This window comes from Musa acuminata, chromosome BXJ2-10 (genome assembly GCF_036884655.1).
Source record: "Musa acuminata AAA Group cultivar baxijiao chromosome BXJ2-10, Cavendish_Baxijiao_AAA, whole genome shotgun sequence".
NCBI lineage: Eukaryota > Viridiplantae > Streptophyta > Magnoliopsida > Zingiberales > Musaceae > Musa > Musa acuminata.
The window spans coordinates 26,473,494-26,496,185 of NC_088347.1; the positions used below are offsets into that span (position 1 = coordinate 26,473,494).

Genomic DNA, 22,692 nt, shown 5'->3' on the forward strand with positions numbered 1-22,692 from the left:
ATTATTATTATAATAAGTTAGTTTATAAAATTATGATGGATGTACAAACTTAAACTTAAGTATTTTACGATAGTGATTTAGATGGCTAATTATTCCATAAGTTGGATTGTGACAATTTGAAAGCTCCACAATTAGATGAATATACACGAATACATGTATGTAGAGTCGAATTCAAAGAGAGCTCCTCTATGGCAAATGCTTGATACAAACACTTCAGAGATAGTCTTTTGTTTTCGTTGATACTAATTGATAAGGTCATTTAGTCCGTCGAATCGTTTTTACTCTTAGAGACATCTTTTGGAGTTCACATGCTCTAAAATGGATGCCACGAGTCGGATAAGCTTCTCCGTGTGTGTGGCAAAGACCGATCATCATGTGCCGACCAAAAACAAATCTATGGAGTGTTGTAGGTATTGCTTTCTCTCATCTCTTTCGATGACTTTAATAACCCATCTATTCAGATTACTCGCTGGCAAACAGTATACGAAATCCATGAATTATATGCCGTCCAAATGTTTAATTGGCAGAAAACAATTCATGACTCTCAAAATAAAAATATAAAATGAGATAAGATTGGGGATTAGAACCAACAATGGTTGACCTCCATGCAGTTTGTTGTCGATTGCTTCTCTCGAACTAGTTGGAAGACCAAAGTGTTCATCCACCAACTTTGACTTTCAGTATTTTTTTTAGAGACATTGAGAGGGGAAAGAGAGAAGCAACACGAAGTCAATAATGCAAGTAACTTGTACATTGAGTCGGATGTTTCCAGCTCATGTCCTGATACATCTACAAACACTTTCTTCTGCATTATTTTGGCAGCTGCAGGCCTTCCATCCATGTGCCAGTCCTTAATTCCCTGAGGACTTGGTAAGAACTCGTAAGGCCAAAGAACATGGTTTGAAGGATTCATCACCATCACATTCATGAATGGTAGGCTAATCATCTCAATCAAGGAAACGATCAGAGAACAATAGCAGCAGAACTTGGAAGAGGTCTTACCGTGTCCATTAAGGAGACTTGGAAACCTATATATAAGGCTTAAGACATGAATTCATGACGCATAGGAAACCTCGACATGGCCGTCCTCAACTCTTCAACGCAAATACTGTTCTCGCTTCCCGTCCTCATCTCCTTTTCTCTGCTCATATCCATTGCTAGTGCCGACGAAGAAAGAAAGGTGAGCAAATACTATAAGACATATATCCATGACCGACATGGAATGACTTGATCTATCTTGCAGGTTTACATTGTGTACATGGGAGATTCGCCCTCTTCGGATTACTCAGCACAGCCTCACCATAATCTACTAAATCAAGTGCTTGAGGGCCTGTAATTATTCTTCTCTCCTTCAAAAATTTCTGCAACTTAACAAGTTTGAAGGATTACACTTGATTCGTTGACTTTGTCTATCTGATGTAGTTCTTCCACCAAGTCTTTGATCCATAGCTATAGAAGCTTCAATGGACTGGCAGCAAGACTTACTGCCAAAGAGAAAGAAAGAATAGCTGGTATACATACTTGACATAATCATACTTACCACCATAATTCTAGCTGGTAGTCACTCTCTCTATCTATCTTAAATACCATTCTTGTATGCAGGAACCAAGGGTGTTGTTTCGGTATTCCCAAGCAAAAACTTGCAACCCAGCACGACGAGGTCATGGGATTTCTTAAGCTTCCCTGAGAGCGTGAAACGAAATTTGCCATTGGAGAGAGACATCATCGTTGGTGTGATCGATACTGGTATCTGGCCGGAATCTGCATCTTTCAGGGACGAAGGATTTGGACCTCCGCCGAGAAGATGGAAGGGCGCCTGCGAGAACTTAAAATGCAATAAGTACACACCTACTACGCTCTCATTCATCATCTCTGTTATTGCTTGCATGAAAGCACTTTTCTAACACCAACCGTCTTATGTTAGTAAAATCATTGGAGCACGCTACTTCAATAGTTATAATGACACGACTCATGAAGCTTCTCCACGAGACTATGATGGTCACGGCACCCATACTGCCTCAACCGTGGCAGGAAGAAGCGTGCGTAACGTCAGCCTATACGGCCTTGCCGGAGGGATGGCCAGAGGCGCGGTGCCTTCTGCTAGACTTGCGGTATACAAAGTCTGCTGGCCGGCGGGGTGTGCAGGTGAAGACTTGTTGGCTGCCTTTGACCATGCGATCGCAGATGGGGTGGACATCATCTCCATCTCGATCGGTAGCGAACGTGCGAGCGACTACTTCGAGGATCCGATAGCTATCGGTGCATTCCACGCGATGAAGAAGGGGATTCTCACATCAGCCTCTGGTGGCAACGAAGGGCGCAGTGGTCGTGGCACGGTAGGCAATGTTGCGCCATGGATGCTTGTGTCAGCAGCAAGTAGCATCGATCGTCGCATCATAGACACATTAGTTAGCGGAGATCGAAGGACCATTGTGGTGAGTTATTTCAACTCTCTCTCTCTCTCTCTCTCTCTCTCTCTCTCTCTCTCTCTCTCTCTCTCTCTCTCTCTCTACAATTGACGAAAGTTGTGATTCATTTGACAGGGAGCTTCCATCAACACATTCCCTACACAAAAGAAATCTTACCCCTTTGTATACTTTGGTAATGGGACATTTCCACCGAGGTAACATTGTTGAGATCATTGTCAGGAGCTTAGTGTGTTGTAATCAATTTGGCGATCTTTTACCGATTAGTTCACATTTGCAGCAATTGCACTCAACTGGACAAGAATTTGGTGAAAGGCAAAATAGTTTTGTGTGGATCTCCTTCCGATGGATCGGGGCCTTTGCTTGCTGGGGCTGAAGGCGCGGTGATGTTGGATAAAAGGATCCTCGATAGTTCAAGAACATTTCCTCTCCCAGCTCTTCTAGTTGGCTACTCCGAAGGCAAGAAACTGATGGAGTACATAAGAAAGGCCAAGTAAGTTCAACTCTCTTCATAACAAGTTCACATAAACATCATCAGCTGTGCTTATATTTTGTTGTGGATTCAGGAATCCCGTAGCCAATATACACAAGAGTAAAACAGTGTTTGATTCCAAAGCTCCGGTTGTTGCTTCCTTCTCATCCAGAGGGCCCAACATGATCACACCCAACATCTTGAAGGTAATCCTACTCGATTCAGATGTCTTTTGTTGTCTATTCATGATCATATTTGAGTAATCATGTTGAGACGATGTGAATGTAGCCTGATATAAGCGCTCCTGGAGTTGAGATTTTGGCCGCCTGGTCACCCGAAGCCTCCATGTCAATCTACCCTAATGACACGCGCTCTGTAATGTACAACATCATATCGGGAACTTCCATGGCCTGTCCTCATGTGACCGGCGCCGCCGCTTTCCTCAAGTCATTCCACCCCGAGTGGTCTCCTGCTGCCATCATGTCTGCTCTTATGACAACAGGTAATTAATCTATCAACAATCTTAGATTAATGGAGATCGATATGACATCACAACTAACAACTGCTAATGGCATCTCCAACGCAGCCACCCCCATGAATCCTTCCCTGCATCGAGATGCAGAACTCGCGTACGGAGCCGGGCAACTCAATCCAATAAAGGCACTTGATCCAGGTTTAGTGTACGATGCTTCGGAGAAGGACTACGTGCAGATGTTGTGTGATGAAGGTTACAATGCATCTACAATAAGGCTTATAACCGGAGATAATAGCAGCTGTTCAGGTGATTCCACGAGAAGCGCAAGTGATCTGAACTACCCTTCTATGGCTTTATATGTCAAACCGGATGAGCAAGTCAGAGGAAAGTTCTCGAGGACAGTTACCAACGTTGGCGATGCAAATTCTACATATAAGGCAGTGATCAAAACAGATCCAAACATTAAAGTGAGTCTGAGTCCCACGGTGTTGTCATTTAAAAGAAGATACGGGAAACAACAGTTCATGGTGAGAGTTTCTGGAGGACCATCAGCGTTGAATTCTCTCGCCTCAGCTGCCATCACTTGGTCGGATGGCAAGCACAGTGTGAGAAGTCCAATCAGCATCTTCACAGATTTTACTGTTTAATTCTATGGCAGATTCATGATTCTTGGGGAAGTGTTGTTATTGATGTTGTGTTCTTGAAATTGACTGGAATACGTAATAATTCTTTCATTAATAATACAAGATTCTTTCATGTCAAGATCACCAGCAAAGTTTGATGTTTTAATTAATGAATCTGGACCCATACCAATATACACCGGCATATCCATGCACGATATGCCGGTGTATATCATAGTATAAAGAAAGAAAAGAGGAAAAGGAAGATAAGTTCCAAACACGGAGGTGACAGACAGTAAGATCTTTGGCAGTCATAGGTTGCACCAAGAAACAAGTTAATGTTCAAAAAGTAAACATAGAACATCAAGAAACACTATTTAGAGATTAAATTTAAGATGAAGATAAACAATCAAAGCAACTAAAACATATAGTGAGGTTTTCGTTTTTGTTTTTGTTCTGGAAAATAAAATATTGAAAAGTGTATCTTGCTCAAGATCTGAAATGAAATAAGGTTTATCATCAAAGACAATCATCTGTGTGATTGAAATTTCTTTCCTTACTGTTAGTATAACATGTTTATGACCACCAGGTTAACATAAAGAAAACATCCAATGAAACCAGTATCCCGTTCATCGGGAGTAGGTCCATTTGCTTGGAAAACATGCTGGAATTGCCTCATGCACTTGGTGTTATGGTCAAAGTTTACTTGATCTCGTTTTTCTTGCCACAGAAGGAACTTAAGAATGGTTCAACACCAAATAAAGGATCGAGCATCAGTTGGAAGCAAATGGATAAAAGAAACAATTGAATGCAATAAGTTACCGTGGAAAGAATGTACCGTATCTTCTAATTTCTAGCTGTCTTTAGTAGCTTCCATCATCAGCTTACATAGAGCATATCCACCACGATGGCAACCAGGCATCTTCACTGCCATTTGTTTCAAATCATCCTGATTTTTTTTGCAACTTGTGAGCATTAAATACTGGAAGTAAAAGTAACATGGATCAAGATAAAATGAAGAAGCTTATAATGTGTGGTTAAAGAAGTGCTAACTCTTAGAACTGTGAAAATCTGAGTAGACTCGTATCCATCTTGTGCACTGGAATATAATTTACAAACTTCTTTCGCCTCCAAATTGCACTTCAAAAAGAAAAAGGCTGTTGGCCTGACATTCACGACCCGGCAAGAAATTCCTATAAAGAGAGGATCTGTCTGCACACAAATTAGACGGGTCACAACAAGGGTAGACCTTAAGATGCCAAAAACAATTCGAGGTCAATAGGAACCCTATGCCAAAAGTCATTTTACTGCAATGTTCTTTAAATATTTTTTCTCGTCTATGATGTAAAAGAAAATTAATGAATTAAATGCATTATGTTAGCAACTAGGACCATCGTCCCAAATATAAAATGGCTAAAGCCAATCAGAGTTGTGCCTCGAATTTGAGACCTGTTCAGATATGTCCAACAAGTTAACCCAGAGATACTTTAACTACCAAGACCTATACAAATGAAAATTTTCAACTTGAAGGAGCATCCAAATTACAACAAACTTTCAAGGGACACCAAAATAAACTTACTAGATCAGTAACCAGAAGCAGAAAATGATGAGAAAAATCCTAGTTCAGCTGAAAGTTAATTCCAAAAGGACACTGTGAGGTACTTTCTTGTTTGTCATGAGTAATTTACATTGCACCGGATTCTGAGAATGATAAGATATAGACTAGATATTATATTTTTAGGTATATATCTACTAATGGTATGATGATCCACATGCAAAATTTTATGGCAATCAATATTGAGATCAATTTTTTTTTTCTTTTTTTTCTGTAAATACTAGTACCCTGCATTGAACTATCCAGAATTGAGATGCTGAATCCATGAAAAGTCAAATTAAAAGCTAAAACTAAGATACATAAGAAGAAATCATTGATAAAGTTCTTTCAGATACTACATAGTCCTTGTTGCTTTGGATCTCAGGTTTTACTGAAAATTTATTTCTGTGTGCAGCATTCTTTTGAGGATATATTATCATCTAGAGTATCATAGATATGTAAGTGCATGCTCTCTATATATAATTTATATATATTATCATCTATAGCCTAATAATGCAAGGAAATGAAACTGCTAGATCAAACAACAAGGGCAGAGCATCACATGCTCTAGTAAAACCTGGTGATCACTTACCAGCGAATTTGCAGGAAGACCAATTTCTTCAACCACCTCACGAATGATACCATCAAACATTTCCATGGAAACTTTATGATTTAGAAGTTCAGATTCTGTCTGGCCTTTGTCAGTCAGATGGGCTGAAATTCCAATTTCTTGGGGCTGAAAAGAAAATTTGACATAGATCCTAAATATTTTGCACAATTGTCATATGATTTAAATAAACTAAAGCTTCACACTTCCATCATAAATCAAACATTATTACTCGGTAATCCATTTCACCAAATATGTTCACTGATTTTTTTAATGCTTCATTTTCCTATAATACCATGAGATGATAAACAGATGCATTGACATGGAGCTGATTCATTATTCCTTTAGTTGCATAATCACCAAAATATTTTCCTAGCCATACTTTTGTAAGCTTATACAATATAAAGTTACCTCTGAATGGCCTCCAGGGAAAACAAAATATCCTGGAAATTCACCCACATTATAGCTTCTTTGTAACACAAGAATCTTGCCATCAGATGTTTCCACTATGGCTCCATTACCCAATGGACTTGATGTATGTTGACACCCTAACGAGTCGACTAGAAAAAATGGATAAAAAAAGGTTTGGCAAGACCAGTATACAGAAATATAATGTACAACACTTGTTCTGGATACATTTACCTGTTGAAGGAACAAGAAACCTCTCCCATAGAGGACTCAGGTTTGTGCCCACAAATGTCCTGAATGTAATACAAATTTAGAGAAACATTTTGCATTCCAGCACAAAAATCCAAAACCAACAATTCTGAACAGCTTCTTAGATAATATGACTCGATGCTTATAGACAATCATAATAGTAGAACCAGCACACAAACAACCTAATGAGAAAATATTATAAACATTCATTGTATAAGATGTACAAATATTGAAAACTTATTACAAAAAGATTTTGGTGGTAAATGAGATGACAATCATTTTTAGTAAAACCATACATTGATCAAACTGGAATCCTACAAATGTAACAGATATCTGAATCCACTCAAAATGGTGATAAAGCATATTACCAAACTAACCAAAAATTATGCAATACTTCAACAAGACTACCAACTTGCAGAAACATATCCTATACCACATTTCTCCATATTAAATGCAATGGTTTGCCAAGATCTCCATTAAAAATCTGTTGTCTGCCTAAAAGACCGTCAAAACGATATTACTTATGTGGTTGTGAACCGAGAAATGAGTTTTTCTTACAAAACAACCACCAACTAGTTAATACACTGAAATCAAGAAACAAACCATCAGGGTTTCCTAAACCATTATAAATATAGGAAAATGTGCTACAATCACAAGTATACATATCAACAAGGTCGAATTAAATAACATTGTAAATCAATTTCATATTCAGTATCCAGAAAGCTAACTGACAGAAATAAGATGATTACGAAAGCCTCCCAAGTATGGACAACCACAAGTATTTCACCTCAACCTCCCCATAGATTTAACAATTATCTTCTAACACTGATGTGTTTACCATAATCTACTTTAAGAAAATAGACCTTCACAGTTTAACAGTAACAGTAAATTGGACAACATGCACAACTACAAATTAGTAAGATCAAGTAACAGTTAACTCAGGAAAATGCTAGGAAAAAAAGAATAATAATTGAGTTTAGTTATAAGATCAAATAGAATATCATGCAATTAAGACTTTGATGAAAAAAGGATATAACCTGTAATCCGTGAGACCCATGTGAAGGCAGACGGATGAAATTTGGCCTGAGCCATCCACATATTCTATGGCATGACCTCCATACTGAAATACATTATATCAATCATAGTAGCAATCAATTTAGAAGTATAACTAAAACTGAAAATGTGACAAAAATCAATTGAAAAGCAAAGTCTTCCATAGGAGGCCATGACATTTATTGTCCATTTCATAAAATTCACTTAAATAGATAGCAATAATAAAAATCTTGTCAGTGGATATTAGGATGACTCATCCTACACTTCTGAGCCTCAACTTCATCCAGATAAGTAATTTTTATACCTACCTGCTGTCAGCCTTTTAGATTTTTGCTGCAGTATACATTTTGCCAACTTTACCTTGGACAAGAAAGAGGCACCAACACCAGAGGATTGATGTCAGATAAATAATCATTCACAAGTAACTTCGATGAAGCCTATATAATTTTCAGTTAGCATATGCATCACTCACAAATGTAAAGCATGTGTGTCCTATGTCATATTTGGTCAAAGTATATATCATGTTGATAAACTTTACAGTTAGCATATGCATCACTCACAAATGTAAAGCATGTGTGTCCTATGTCCTACGTCCTTGCCTTTCATTTCATGGCTGATCATATGCAGTATTGCAAACTCATCTATTGGAAACTAACATCAGTAAGTGATGTTTCAACCAACAGATACTCGTACTACTACTTGAAAATCAAAGATTGACACACTTAAACTATGACTAGCCTCTAAAATTATGTCATCCACACTAAAATTTGTATCTACGCTTTCCACACAACCAACTGTGCCCAAAATTACAGTTTTCTGAGTTAGTCCATGCACAGAATATTGCAGTAACTGCAACCTATATATTGATGGAGAATATCTTTTTTAAAATGTTTACTTTGTTTAATGCTGATATTTTTAGTAATCATAGTTACAATGCAGAAGTTTATTTGCATTTCGACAGATAGTTCATTTCTCAAATAAATTAAATCCTAGGAATTCAATTACGGAATAGTGTTAGGCTTCACCGAAAGTGTGGCTCCTGATAATTTTATGACTCAATTTTCCATTGCCAACTTGAACAGATACTAGTAAGAAGTTGTTGGAAGGAAATGAAAAAAGATATCATGCAAGTTAAGCCAAAGGTAACATACTCTGAACTTTATGCCATTATATAGTGATGGATTCTGCCGAATTCGTTGGCTCCATATCTACACACATGAAACAAGAATCTCATTAGGCGACATGAATCGAGCTTCAACAAATTTTTCTTTTCCTGCCAAATCCAACTAACCAAACAATGCATTGTTGTAGTCAGTGAACCTTAAACTCTGCATAGCAACCAAAAGATGTTGCTGAAACTAGATTTACTAGGAAAACAAATAACTATAGAGGGCTAAGACCTTGAACAGTCACATGTCACATGTATGCTCACACGATCAGATGCACACATAAGCATAACATGTAGACATCAACAAGTATAAATAAACATATACGATGTTGTATAATTTTTTTTATATGTTATACTTGATTGGAATAATTCAAGACGGCAAATTCTCTGGGCTATAGGTGCAGAAACACTTTTATGCAAAGCAATCAACTCTTAAAGAAATGTTATCAGTGTTGCTGATCCAACCCTTACACTTTAAAGACAAGAAAACAAAAAGTTTGCCTTAGACATCTTCGCGTATAAAACTTCATTCAACAATATAATAAAAACTTAGCATATGAAACAAAATCGTAACAAAAGGGATTACTACCTCATTTATGGATTCTTCTAAATTAGCATCCGGGTGAGGGATCCGATCGTAGGACGGATCGAATTTGACAAAAACCTTCATTTAACACGTTAATTAATATTAGAATCATACAGATCCATTTGAAATAATACAAGCCTGTGTACGCGAGTTTGTTTTCTAGCCCTAGAAACATAAGAGACGCTACCCGAGAAGCGGGGAGGCCGGAGGGGCAGGAGAGGAGTAGCTTGAAGGCCGTGCCAGGATCCGTCGGATCAGTGGCTCCTGCGGCGCCTGATCCCGCAGAGACGGACATGATCTTTCTACGGGGGAGGACCGGGAGAAGAGTACGAAGCTTTGGGGAAGAGAAATGGCGGAGGGGATTTACGGACATACGGGGATGAGAAGGGATTGCTTCCCCCGATTCTTACAATTCATGCTGCGAAACTGACCACTCCCATGAGTCGAACAGTTCCATGGTCGGAATCGCATTTAAGCATAAAAAGCGCACGGATTACCAGAATCATGATATCATTGTTAATAAAAATAAATAAATATATATTTTTTTGCTGCCAAAAAAACAAAAGAGTATTAGTAGAGTGTATATGAAATATAAATTTTGATAAATATCAACAGATTTTACACCTGAAACCTAAATCAAATTTACCCAAACATTATCCAAAGTTTTAAATAATTTTTTTCTTATGAATAAAGACCTTCAATAGCTCATTAAAGCATAAATAATTATTCGATGGATCTCACATAATTTTATTTTTTTAATGGAATATATATTTTTAAAAAATTCTTTTAACTCCTTATTATATCTTGCTATTTCAATCTTAATTCGATATGAGACCAAATAGAACTGATTATATATTACTACATCAACTCTATTAGTTTTATGATTTCTATACTTCAAAAATTTATAATGAGATTCTTATAGTTTTAAAAATAAAATAAATAATTTTATTTATCTTAACATCGTCAACCAACAAATATAACATATAATATTATATGTTAGATCAATGTAAAAGTAATGGATAAAAAGATAATTTTAATATTTCTTTTGTTTTTAATGATTTTATCGATAAAAAGATAATTTCGTACTAAAATGAAAGATCTTGAAATTATTTTTTTATCCATTACTTTTACATCGATCCAACACATGATGTAATATGTTATGTTTTCATACATTAACAATATTAAGATAAATGAGATTATTTGTTTCACTTTTAAAATTATAAAAATCTTAATATAAATTTTTTAAGTATAAAATTTACGATACTAATAGAGTCCAAATATAAAAATTAATATATAATTAGCTGACTAATTAGAAATCCAATACATTTAAATCCCATTATGGATGTCATATTATAGGTTTTTATCAATGTGAACTCGTTACCACCCAGTGAGAATTATCCATTTTAAGATAATATCATGTGATTTTGTCATATATATATATATATATATATATATATATATATATATATATATATATATATATATATATATATATATATATATATATATATATATATATATATCTACTACTACTACTACTACTACTACTACTACTAAAAGATTATTTTTATAGTATATATACTAAAAGCGTATATATACTATAAGAAGCTTAGGGTCGAAAAAAAGGATACCACCAAAAGCTTTTTGAAATGTTAAAAAGTAATGGATATGAAAAGGAAGGGAGAGAATAAGAAAGATTTGTTATACGTAAGGTTGTTTGTAACCATCAATGGTTAGGATGGTTAGAGTTGTTATCGAACCGTACAACTACTTTGCTGAGGTGGTGATTGAGATGGCATAAATGTCGTCTCGTTAGTATAATTATTACTTATCCATGTGATGGCTGAGGTGGTAGAATTGCATGTTGTAACTGTTTGCTGATGTGGTATAACTACTTGTTTAGATGATATGACTTCCTATTTGAGGTGGTGTTCATGTGTCAACTTCGGAAATGTTAATTTTATTCTTTATCGAATGGGTTGTCAAGGTTATAGTTAAAAAAAATATTGATTATTGTTTTATCCTAATCAAAATTTGCTTATCTTTTTGTAAGTGATGCCATTTTATTTTATTTTATTTTATTTTTTAGAAAATTGCTAAATAGTTTCATTTCTGGCATTCCCATGCACACGAGACATTAATCCACGAAATAACAGCTGCAATGCACGTGCCACTCAGATCGCCTATTTTGACGCGCTTGCCCTTCTCTCTCGGTCTCTTCGCCTCGGCACTTCCGTTGGACCTCCTCGTTCGCCATCTCTCCCCAGTGGCCTGCGGGTATAGTTCTCGGCGGAGCCACTCCGGCAATCCGATCCCGTGATGAAGCAGCTCCACAAACAATCCAGCCTCAATCAGACCCAACTGATCCCCACGTACGCGGCCAAGCCCGCCAAGCCGCAGGCCCGCCCATCCTCTGCTGCTTCCTCCCCTCTGCGCGCCGCCGCCGGGTACCTACTCCGCGAGCAGCGCCTCCTCTTCGTCCTCGCAGGCGCCGTAATCGCCTCCACCTTCTTCCTTCTCCACCCCTACTACCACTCCCTCTCCCGTCCCCACCCCTACGACCACCTCTCCCATCGCCTTCTCCCCACTTTCCGCCACCCCTCCTCCCCTTCTTTTTCTGCGTCCGATGGCGGCGGAAGCGTCGGTGTAGGTGGCGGTGGGAGGAGGATACCAGTGGGGCTCAAGAAGCCGTCGAAGCGGATCGTGGTCACGGGGGGCGCCGGCTTCGTTGGAAGTCACCTGGTGGACAAGCTTTTGGGCAGGGGGGATAGCGTGATCGTGATCGATAATTTCTTCACGGGGAGGAAGGATAATGTAGTGCATCACTTCGGAAACCCGAGGTTTGAGCTGATCCGCCACGACGTTGTCGAGCCGATCTTGCTGGAGGTCGACGAGATCTACCATCTCGCCTGCCCAGCCTCACCCGTACACTACAAATACAACCCTATCAAGACTATCATATCCTTCTGATTTCATTGCGAGTTTTCATTTTGCAAGATTTGTTCAATATCCGTACTTCTATCATGACACATGCCGTCGATCTCCAATGGATCTGAGGTTCTCTGAACCCATTTATTTTAGTATTTGCATGACTGAAGGGGTGGGTTGGTGGAACTAGGATTGTTTTGAATTTTTTTGATTATATCTGGTGAATTAAATAGCTTGTTTTTCTAATTACACTTGGTTAGAGTTCACATGAATTTGGAGATGGTGGTTTGTAGTTTGTCTTTTGTTCTTCTTCTTATGAATTAGTGGTATGTTTTTTGATGTTGTAGCAAAGGTGATTTCTTTTGTGTAATGGAATCGTTCTAGATTCTTAACAATTTACTACAAGACAAATGTGATGGGAACGTTGAACATGTTAGGATTGGCAAAGAGAATTGGAGCTAGATTCCTGTTGACGAGTACTAGTGAGGTATATGGTGATCCACTTGAGCATCCACAGAAGGAGACATACTGGGGCCATGTCAATCCTATAGGTTGGCCAATTTATGTTCACTTTTGCTAATGCTTTTTTTAACCAGAATATGAACCCTATTAATGCACCCTTCAATGTGGGGCGTAGAGCATCTTCTATTCCCTTTCTTATTTATTATGTTCATCGTGCTTATTTGTTATCCGTTATTATTCACTGGATCAATGTTTTATCAGTAACATTCACTGGTCCTTAGGTGTTAGGAGCTGTTATGATGAAGGAAAGAGAACAGCAGAAACTTTGACCATGGATTACCATCGTGGTGCTGAAGTTGAGGTGATTTTGAACAATTGTATTCAAAATTTAACCTTTGCTTTCTTTTGTTGATCGTGTTGTGATATGTACTAACCAAGGAGCATGGCAATATGTGCACGTGGTGATACAGTTCTGACCATAAGGTTTCCATTTTCTTACTAACTTGCATATGTTTTGTAAAATGTTTTCTAGTTAGAAAAGATCAACAAGTAACTGACATCATCTTTTATTTTTAATCATCATAACAGCATCAAATTTAAGATACTTTTTACCCTTAAACCTGAATCAAATTTTTTGATGATATAGGTACATTCTCATGAGAAAACACTTCTTTGTTCAGTTATATAGCGGGACATATGTCATCATTAGGGAATTGTGTGTGATATAATTACATCCATATGTAATTGTAGAATCTTGTTATTGTTGCAAATATTTATAATGTGTTTGGATATTCTACCAACAAGCAGGCTTCCACACTATTCTTGGCAATAAAGAAAATTTTCATATCACGTTTAATTAGCTTAGTGGGCAACAAGATTTGTCTTAAGGTTATCCGCCAATGACACAAATGTCTTAGTCAATGACCAACATCAGGCTTCAGCAAAATGGTCATCATATCTCATCTTGTTGAGCCATGCCGACACGGTAACCCTGTCAAGGAAGGATGTTAATTCTGCCCCCATGCTTGTACCATGCTGACTTGAGACCTGTTGGTCATTCCATGTTATCCACTATGTTATGCCCTCTTTCTTATATGGGTGCTTTCTGAATATGTTTTCCAAGTTATTCATATGAATTTAGGAATAATGTGTCTCAGTTTGTGAATTAAAATGTTAGTTTTTGCCTTCATGTATAGAACTTCTTCAGTTGCATCTTTTTTTGCACTTACGGCAACAAAATTGTTGCCTCATTTCACCAGAGATAAAATCTCCTCAATAAAATTGATTTGTGACAATGCCTTTTCAGGTCCGTATTGCACGGATATTCAATACATATGGACCTCGCATGTGCCTAGATGATGGCCGTGTTGTCAGCAACTTTGTTGCACAGGTAGCTTTTCTTTCAAATGTAATATGGTCTCTTTTGATGTTTAATGTGTAATGAAACATAGTTATCATGAAGATTGAAGATGTAAAAATATCGAGATTTGATGATACTAGAATCCATACTTTGCAGGCACTTCGTAAAGAGCCCATGACAGTTTATGGTGATGGAAAGCAAACCCGAAGTTTCCAATATGTTTCAGATTTGGTACTTAATCATGTTCTACCTTTTATATCATAACAGACCTAATCTCTTTCCTCTTGTCATAATATGAACCATTGCAGTGTTGCCTGAATTATTGGTTTATGATTCTAACCTTTTCTTCCTGCACTTTTGATGGTGTGCTTAAGTATTTTTCTATCTTAGAAACCCAACGATGTTGATATATAGTTGTTGCTGCCTGAGACATCCAATTTAGGAACTGCCCAAAACATGTAACATTTATTTTATGATTTTCATGGTAATACATTGGGCTTGTTCAGTAAAATAATTCACCCATATTCTACCTCACTGAGTTGAACTAGTTGGACTTTTTGCTATTTGGAAGCATCAGCAAGAATGAGTTTCTAAATGGCCTAGGCTTCTTGCTGTAGTTGTGATGTTGTACCAGATGGTTCACATTCCATTTAAGGTAGTTGTGTAGCCTTGTTTCCTAGAGTAAGTACATAAATCAGTTGGTCATTGCATAGTACTGGAACACTAATATTATATAAAAATAAGGGATTTGTCTGAACAGATATACCTGAACATGATTGATTTATTATCAACTTCACTTTGGGTCAGTTGCTGTCTGAGCATGATTATATTTGTCACGACCCAGGTCTGATGGGCTAACTGGCCTATAACTCCGTTTGGTCCCAACCACTGACCAAAATACTTAAGCTAGAGTTGGCGTAGTATACTCATCAGACTCTTATAAGTCAATCTTAGTTATTGCCCCACTTCTGATGTGAGACTAAATGAGGGTGTCACAATCAGACCCAAATACTAGGGTCGGCTCTGATACCCGAGTCTGATGGGCTAACTTGCCTATAACTCCGTTTGGTCCCAACCATTGACCAAAATACTTAAATTGGAGTTGTCGTAGTATACTCATAAGACCTTTATAAGTCAATCTTAGTCATTTCCCAACTTCCGATGTGGGACTAAATGGGGGTGTCACAATATTAGTCCTATATATCACATTACTTTGTGTCATTTCAGTTTCATTATTCATATGCATATATATATTTATGTATCCTAAGATGTAGCTTAGGATTTTTGAAATGTTGGCACTAGCATGGATGCAAGTATTTCCGTAAGATTATGCAGTTATGGAAAAAGTACTTGACTGATTATTGCGCATAGGATCTTTCATAGCACATGCATGTACAACACTTACTTTTTATGACTGTTTGTATTGGACAATCAAGAACAGGGGTAAATGATACATTTTGGCCATGTATATAATAAATTTATCTCATAGTATGTTGAAGCATGTCCATCAGTATGTAGGCATTTATTATTGATAGGCATTTATTATTGAGGTCCCATAACTTGCATGCTCAATTTTTCATGGAAGTCTTTGTTTAAGAAATAATCATGTTGTTTTTTGTTGTTGTTGTTGTTATTGTTTATGGAGGAATGTTGTTGTTGCTGTTGTTGCTGCTATTACTTTTTATATAAGAATACGGGGAAGAAAGAAATCTCACTGTTGTTGTGATTTTAGTCTTTCCTGTAAAACACAATGTATTTCTAGCCATAAAGAATTCAAAGGGTGAGGGAGAGGGAGAGGGAACCGAGGTTCCCTATATATGCAGGAATTTAGCATCACACAGTCTTTTCGATCAAATCATGCACTTGTTGATTGCATTTACCTAAGTCAGAACCTGATTGAAATTTTGTTATCCATAATTTTGATTTCTCAGGTCACTTATTTTCATGCAGCATTCTCATGCCGGCAGAGTAACATACATGAATCATTAACAATGTCCTAAAATCCAAACTTGCTAGGTTGATGGATTAGTAGTACTAATGGAAGGTGAGCACATTGGACCTTTCAACTTGGGTAATCCAGGGGAGTTCACCATGCTGGAGCTAGCTGAGGTACCACCAGAAAATTCAAGGACATGAGATATCATCCATTCTTTCCACTCTTTTAAGTAACAAATTTCCAACACCTGTTCAGGTTGTGAAAGAAGTCATTGATTCTTCTGCAACCATTGAATTCAGACCCAATACTGCAGATGATCCTCATATGCGAAAACCTGATATATCAAAGGCAAAGGAACTGCTGAATTGGGAGCCGAAGGTTACATTGCGGCAAGGGTTACCCCTAATGGTGACAGACTTCCAGAAGCGTCTCCTAAGCGCCGACAACTGAGAGTCAAAACATCAAGTTGAATCTATCATATGGATTTCTAGCAGTTATGTTTATTTATCTCTTCGTTGCTGTAATTTCTAAATTTTTTGGCAATATTTGATTGCTTGATTTATAGTGTCCTCAATGGCAAGTTAATTATTATTATTCTTTAATATGTGCGATAGGTTTTGAAGACAAAACTATTCATTGAACAATCATTTATATATGTTAACAGGGAAAAATAGCTTCAGCGTTGTTCTTATTTTTTATTGGCAAAAGAAGAATCATTATTAATTGTTCAAACAATGCGGTTCGAGGGCCGAAGTCATTTTGACTGACAGGTGGCCCCCATGTTGACCAGGCCCCCTAAAGTTGACCGCTACAAGTCCCCACTTGTCCCGGGCGTCCCACTTGCGACGATGAACGGGCCCTGATCTCTCGTACATCACGAATCGCATTTTGAATTGTCGAGTCCGACGGCTCTGATGTGTGGCACACTGGAGGCGCCGTGAACTCGAATTAACCCATCCCAGCCCGTCCTCCTAACCGCGGTTAATCTGATCTTCCCTCTATCCCCCTTTTGAACTCCTCTCTCTCTCTCTCTGTTCTAGGGTTGAGTCTCGTCGCGCTTTTACTTTTTCTCTCTCTCTCGATTCGTTGTTAAGCGTCGCCTATCCTTGTTCTCTGTTCTAGGGTTGAGTCCCGTCTCTCTTTTTCTTTTTTTCTCTCTCGAGTCGTTGTTAAGCGTCGCCTATCCTTTTTGGTACGTGTAAGTTGAACTTTGATTGTCTCACACTTTAATTTGCCTCCTTCTCAAGCTCTTATCTTTTGTGGCTATAAATGAAGAAAGGAAAGAATCCAAGTCCATTCTGGTGGGCGTTAAACTAAAACTTGATTCTTCCCATGTTTTTTATGCCCTTGTTTTGTTTTATGTTTATGTGCTGTGGTGGCTTTTTGGCTTTGGATTGAATAAAAACTGCATCTTGCTGTTGTCTAGGTTTGAGAGGATGTCGATCTGCTGCAGTCGGAGGCGAGGGCCGTTGTCGGCGGTGATTTAGGGTTTCTTTTCAGGTGTCGATTGAGCGAATTGCGATGATGGGAGGCGAGCAGGATTCCGCCGGCGTGCCGCTTCCCAGCGGCCGGAGGACCTTTTGGAGGTCGGCTTCTTGGTCTGCTTCCCGGACGTCTGTTCTGGACCACTCCAGAGACTGTGCTTCTGAAGAGAAGAACACGAGCAATGGCCAGCTACGGCACCGACCTGGGCCTCTTCTTACCCCTAGGTCTCAGAGCCAGAAGGCACGGTCTTGTCTTCCACCTCTCCAACCGCTCGCCATCGCCCGCCGAAGCTTGGATGAGTGGCCGAAGGCGGGGTCCGATGATATTGGGGAGTGGCCACAGGCCTCCACCCCAGGTGCAAAGGCTGACGTTTGCAAGCTGGGTGACGGCCTAAGGTTAGATCTTTCTTCACTGAGATCCCAAGGTAAGAGAGATCAAATTGCGTTCTTTGACAAGGAGTGTTCCAAGGTCGCAAATCACATCTATCTTGGAGGAGATTATGTTGCTAGGAACCGAGAAATCCTCCGCCAGCATGGGATTACCCATGTCCTGAATTGTGTTGGCTTCGTTTGCCCGGAGTACTTCAAGTCAGATCTTGTTTACAAGACCCTTTGGTTGCAGGATAGCCCGACAGAGGACATCACGAGTATATTGTATGATGTGTTTGATTACTTTGAGGATGTTCGGCAGCAGGAAGGGAGAGTGTTTGTCCACTGCTGCCAGGGTGTGTCAAGGTCGACCTCTCTGGTCATAGCTTACCTGATGTGGAGGGAAGGGCAGAGCTTTGATGATGCCTTCCAGTTTGTAAAGGCAGCAAGAGGAATAGCTAATCCCAACATGGGTTTTGCCTGTCAACTGTTACAGTGCCAGAAGAGGGTGCATGCGATCCCGCCAAGCCCCAGGTCATTGCATGGGATGTACCGAATGGCACCTCACTCACCTTATGATCCTTTGCACCTTGTCCCCAAGATGTTAAATGATCCTTCACCATCTGCACTGGATTCAAGGGGTGCATTTATAATTCATGTTCTCTCATCAATTTATGTGTGGATTGGTAATAATTGTGAGTCTGTTATGGAGAAGGATGCAAAAGCTGCTGCCTTTCAGGTGGTAAGGTATGAGCAAGTGCAGGGGCCAATCGTGATGATTGAAGAAGGGAAAGAGCCCTTAGATTTTTGGGAAAACTTCCTGAATGCACTGTCTTTGTATGATGGCACAAAGATTGAGAAGGAACAAGTTGAAGCAGCTAGGTTTGTTGTAGGTAAAAGGAGAGTGGAAGCCTATGATGTGGATTTTGAGCTCTTCTACAAAGCTCTTAGTGGAGGTATTGTGCCACCATTTGCTTCTTCAGGACACGAATGTGAAACACACCTTCCAGCAAGAGAAAGTAGTTGGAGTGTGTTGAGGCAAAGGTTTGTATCAGTAACCACTGGTAGATTTTTTTCAGATACAGCATTGGTGAGAGATATCGATACTTTCTCTGGTAGGATGCAGGTATTGAATGCAGAGACATCAAATTCCCTGTCATATCCTTCTCCCAGTAGTCTTTCTTCTCCTGATTTAAGCATTTGTTCAAAGTCTAGTTTGGAGTCACCTTCAGTCTCTCTTTCAACATGCTTCTCTCCTCTCATGTTACCACCTGCATCACATAACATGCGCAACTCTTTGCCACAATCAACTGGACCTTCTCAAAAGATTTCTGACACAGTTGACTCATTGAAATCATCTGTTAGAACAATTCGTTCTCCATCCAAGGGGCTAGCAAAATCTATTGCTGAAAGAAGGGGAGGTTTTTCATCTTTAAAACTGCCAACACTTTCCAAAGATGCTTCACTAATGTGTCAGAAGGCACTAAATGCATCTTCTGCTTGCCAAATTACACATGAAGTCCTAGATAAACTTAATATTGATGAAAATCAAAATCATAATGTTTTAGGCAGTGCAAATAGTGTGGGTTTAGAATCAGGTGTTAAGTGCTTAGCTGAAAATGCTATTAGTAGTTCTGAGAACTATGAAAATGTAAAGAGAATTTTTCTATGGAAGGATGACCAATTATTCCATGGTTCAAGTGGTCTTGTTGATGGTAGATTGGAGAAGCCAAATCCTGAACTACCCCTTGTATACCGCTGGCCAAGTATGGAAAAGCTAGCGACAATTTCCAAAGAGGATCTTGATTCCAGAGATGTGTTTCTTTTCTTAATTGATAGTGCTAATAGAAGTGGAGAGGCAGGTGGTTATGTACTATATTTGTGGATAGGGAGTGAATTTGAACAGGCTGATGGAAAAACTCAACCAAAGGGCAGCAGAGACAAACAAATTGTTTCAATCAATTGGCACAAAATTGGATGTGATTTCCTTGATTCAGTTGGTCTTCCAAAGGATCTCCCAGTTAAGGTACTTTTGGAATGATATCAATACATTTTGTATTATTCTCTTTGCAGAAAACAAATTTCTTGCCTGCAAATATTTGGCAGCTCTGGTAGATCGTTTTATATCATTTGTCGGCAGTTCTTAAACTTGTACTGTCAAAATATGAATATTGCTTTTATCTTTTTTGAGTGGCAGCGGAAATGCTAGATTTTTGTATGAAAGTTATAAATCTGATCATCGATGGACTAGGGAAACCGAAGAATAGACTTCTACTTCTGATGATTCTGAGTATCTTTGTAAACATTTCATCTGATCCATGCATAAATATTTATTGATGTAAACGATGGCATCTTTTTAGAATTAACTACAGATACATGTGCTGTAGACAAGAAGTATCTACATGTCAATTCTGCCAAGATACTATCCACCAGCTTGGGTTACCTGCTTCAAGGTCTAGTGTACCTTAACTCTAAAAGCAGTTGCAGAGACATTTTCTCACCAAAAAGTGCATGTAAAAATAGAGTTCATCTTTCTTTGGAAGTAGAAGTATCAATTTCACATAGATGGATAATATCGTAGCCCTGGAATTGCTGAAATTAGGCAAGATAACCAGAGGAATGAACTGACCATAAATATGTATGAGTATTAGAGAAGACAACTGTATAGACACCAGAATGCACTTCTATAACATTTTACTTAATGAGGTGTGTGCATCTTTTATCTTTTCCTCATCTGTCATGTTATTGCTGGTTTTGCATACTTTGCCTTTTCTAGAATATACTGTAACTAACCTTCACTAAATGAATTTTCCTGCAATTTTTTATGTATCTTTATTGAGGTTACTGGTCAGCTCCATATGCAATGCTTTACCATCATTGCCTTCATTATGGAGCCGCACATTGCGATTTCCTTCACTCCAGCATGGTCCTTCAGCTTGTAATTTTCAATGATTAGGGTCAGGTTCTGATGTTCACAAAGTATTGGTAAATGTTAAGCATTCATGTGAATAATGAATTAATGATGCATAATGACCTAAAAATAGTGTAACTTTCTAGAGAGAAAAAAAGTTGTGTTGGAGTATAGTGTAATGTTATGCATCTTTTGTCCGGCTTGGCCTTTCATTGAATGTTGAGTAATTTAAAATTATAGTAAGTAAACATGGTCTAAGGGTTTCTGTGAGGAGAAGGCATCGATTTCATGGCATTTAATGTGTCCATTGCGAAGATCATCAGATTGAGTTTTAAAGCCACAACTGATTGTTTAATTGTTAAAAAAGTTTCCTTTTAATTAAGGAAGGTATTTTCACTTTGTCCTTAGCAAAATATTAATTTTTCTATGTGACAAGTCATTAACCTGATGTTCATATAATTCATGTTGCAGTAGGCATATGATCCTTTTTTTTTCCCCTGTTGGATCGAGGAAAATGTTTTGATGTTGAATTCATATCCTGGGAGTGGGCATGATATAATGACTTTGGCTATACTTGAGAGTTGAGATATGCTGAAAGCTATACAGACAAAAATGACCAGAAAAATACAAGATGGGTTTGAAGAAATGCAAGAAGGGTTGACTAGAATTGTGTAGGCTGAATTGTATCTGAGAGATAAAATAATTATTGATTTTCGTAGATGTTAGGTGATCTCTCAAAATTTGGGGCATTTTAATGTGGGAACTTGACAATTTGGATTGGGATTGACTGATAATGCAAATCATGGAACTTGACAATTTTTTGGACTATTTTCTTGTTTCTTTATTTCTAGTTGTCATGGACTAGTCATTTACAATCTGAATGATGATAGGTTGTCGAGGAAGATGAAACAGCGAAGCTCCTGGAACTGCTGAATTCTTCTTAAGCTTGTCTCTGCAATAAAATGTTTTAGTGCCTGACAACGTGACCTTGCTCTGGTGCATTTTCCTTGCAAACTACGCGCAATGGAGTTCATTTTGCATGAACGGCAATAGCAATGCCTGGTAGCTATCAGCGAGGTAATGACAGACACTTGTCTTCTGGAGTGCAAATTATTCTTATACATGTTTTTGATAGAAATTAGTCTTTGTTCCCCTCCAATTAATTTGATCTATTCTTAATAACAGGAGACTGCCCAAACTTCATCTGTTTGGAGTGCAGGTTCTGGCACACTTGGATGTATATTGCCTGCTCCCCTGTAAGCTCAAACATTGGGAACAAAGAATGAAAGCTTTGATTTTTTAGGACCCACCCATTTCTTAGTCTTTTATGCTTCCTTGCACAATTTATGTACCAAATTCTACATCTTTATGGGTCAACTCATCTCTTTTGCCATCTCCTTGTGCTAATATGTTGTTTCTCGAGTTGTGCAAACTATGAGCTCCATGGATAGAGAGTCGTTCTTAAATTTTTTGTTTTATTGACATCTCAGTCGCGGTTCCTGTGAGTGAATTGATGATCATCGGAACCTTCTATCGATGTAATGAGCTGCTATGAATTCAATCAAGTATTCAGTGTCGATCACT

General features: G+C 38.3%; 4 protein-coding genes across 9 annotated transcripts; 3 read left to right on the plus strand and 1 right to left on the minus strand.

Moving 5' to 3' along the window:
* The first annotated feature begins 1,028 nt into the window (after positions 1–1,028).
* Positions 1,029–4,043, plus strand: LOC104000995 (subtilisin-like protease SBT4.3). The gene is made up of 10 exons (XM_065128727.1): positions 1,029–1,180; positions 1,244–1,332; positions 1,423–1,511; positions 1,603–1,840; positions 1,925–2,435; positions 2,544–2,623; positions 2,707–2,919; positions 2,993–3,104; positions 3,187–3,400; positions 3,485–4,043. The coding sequence occupies exons 1-10, from the start codon at positions 1,079–1,081 to the stop codon at positions 4,018–4,020; spliced, it is 2,184 nt and encodes a 727-aa protein (XP_064984799.1). The 5' UTR covers positions 1,029–1,078; the 3' UTR covers positions 4,021–4,043.
* A 447-nt stretch (positions 4,044–4,490) lies between these two features.
* On the minus strand, positions 4,491–10,125 carry LOC135624784 (nudix hydrolase 9-like). 4 transcript variants are annotated; one of them, XM_065128730.1, is made up of 10 exons: positions 9,846–10,125; positions 9,662–9,736; positions 9,056–9,112; positions 7,889–7,971; positions 6,837–6,895; positions 6,606–6,754; positions 6,180–6,323; positions 5,047–5,205; positions 4,816–4,942; positions 4,491–4,729 (listed from the first exon to the last, which is right to left on the minus strand). In XM_065128730.1, the coding sequence occupies exons 1-9, from the start codon at positions 10,029–10,031 to the stop codon at positions 4,847–4,849; spliced, it is 1,008 nt and encodes a 335-aa protein (XP_064984802.1). In that variant the 5' UTR covers positions 10,032–10,125; the 3' UTR covers positions 4,491–4,729; positions 4,816–4,846. The 4 variants fall into 4 exon arrangements, with proteins under 4 accessions (XP_064984802.1, XP_064984801.1, XP_064984803.1 ...); XM_065128729.1 differs by having other exon boundaries at positions 4,832–4,942; positions 9,846–10,124; XM_065128731.1 differs by having other exon boundaries at positions 4,491–4,942; positions 6,606–6,742; positions 9,846–10,124.
* A 1,734-nt stretch (positions 10,126–11,859) lies between these two features.
* Positions 11,860–16,946, plus strand: LOC135624787 (UDP-glucuronic acid decarboxylase 1-like). The gene is made up of 7 exons (XM_065128736.1): positions 11,860–12,616; positions 12,990–13,137; positions 13,330–13,409; positions 14,355–14,438; positions 14,565–14,639; positions 16,425–16,517; positions 16,600–16,946. Exons 1-7 carry the CDS (start codon positions 11,978–11,980, stop codon positions 16,792–16,794), a joined length of 1,314 nt encoding a protein of 437 aa, XP_064984808.1. The 5' UTR covers positions 11,860–11,977; the 3' UTR covers positions 16,795–16,946.
* A 263-nt stretch (positions 16,947–17,209) lies between these two features.
* LOC135624785 (protein-tyrosine-phosphatase MKP1-like) lies at positions 17,210–22,690 on the plus strand. Of its 3 annotated transcripts, XR_010491791.1 has the most exons (4): positions 17,210–17,645; positions 17,771–20,223; positions 21,999–22,185; positions 22,294–22,690. XR_010491791.1 is itself a non-coding variant. In XM_065128733.1 (3 exons), exons 2-3 carry the CDS (start codon positions 17,866–17,868, stop codon positions 22,050–22,052), a joined length of 2,412 nt encoding a protein of 803 aa, XP_064984805.1. In that variant the 5' UTR covers positions 17,398–17,536; positions 17,771–17,865; the 3' UTR covers positions 22,053–22,185. The 3 variants fall into 3 exon arrangements, 2 of the variants coding, with proteins under 2 accessions (XP_064984805.1, XP_064984806.1); XM_065128733.1 differs by lacking the exon at positions 22,294–22,690 and having other exon boundaries at positions 17,398–17,536; XM_065128734.1 differs by lacking the exon at positions 22,294–22,690 and having other exon boundaries at positions 17,408–17,542.
* Positions 22,691–22,692: the final 2 nt, after the last annotated feature.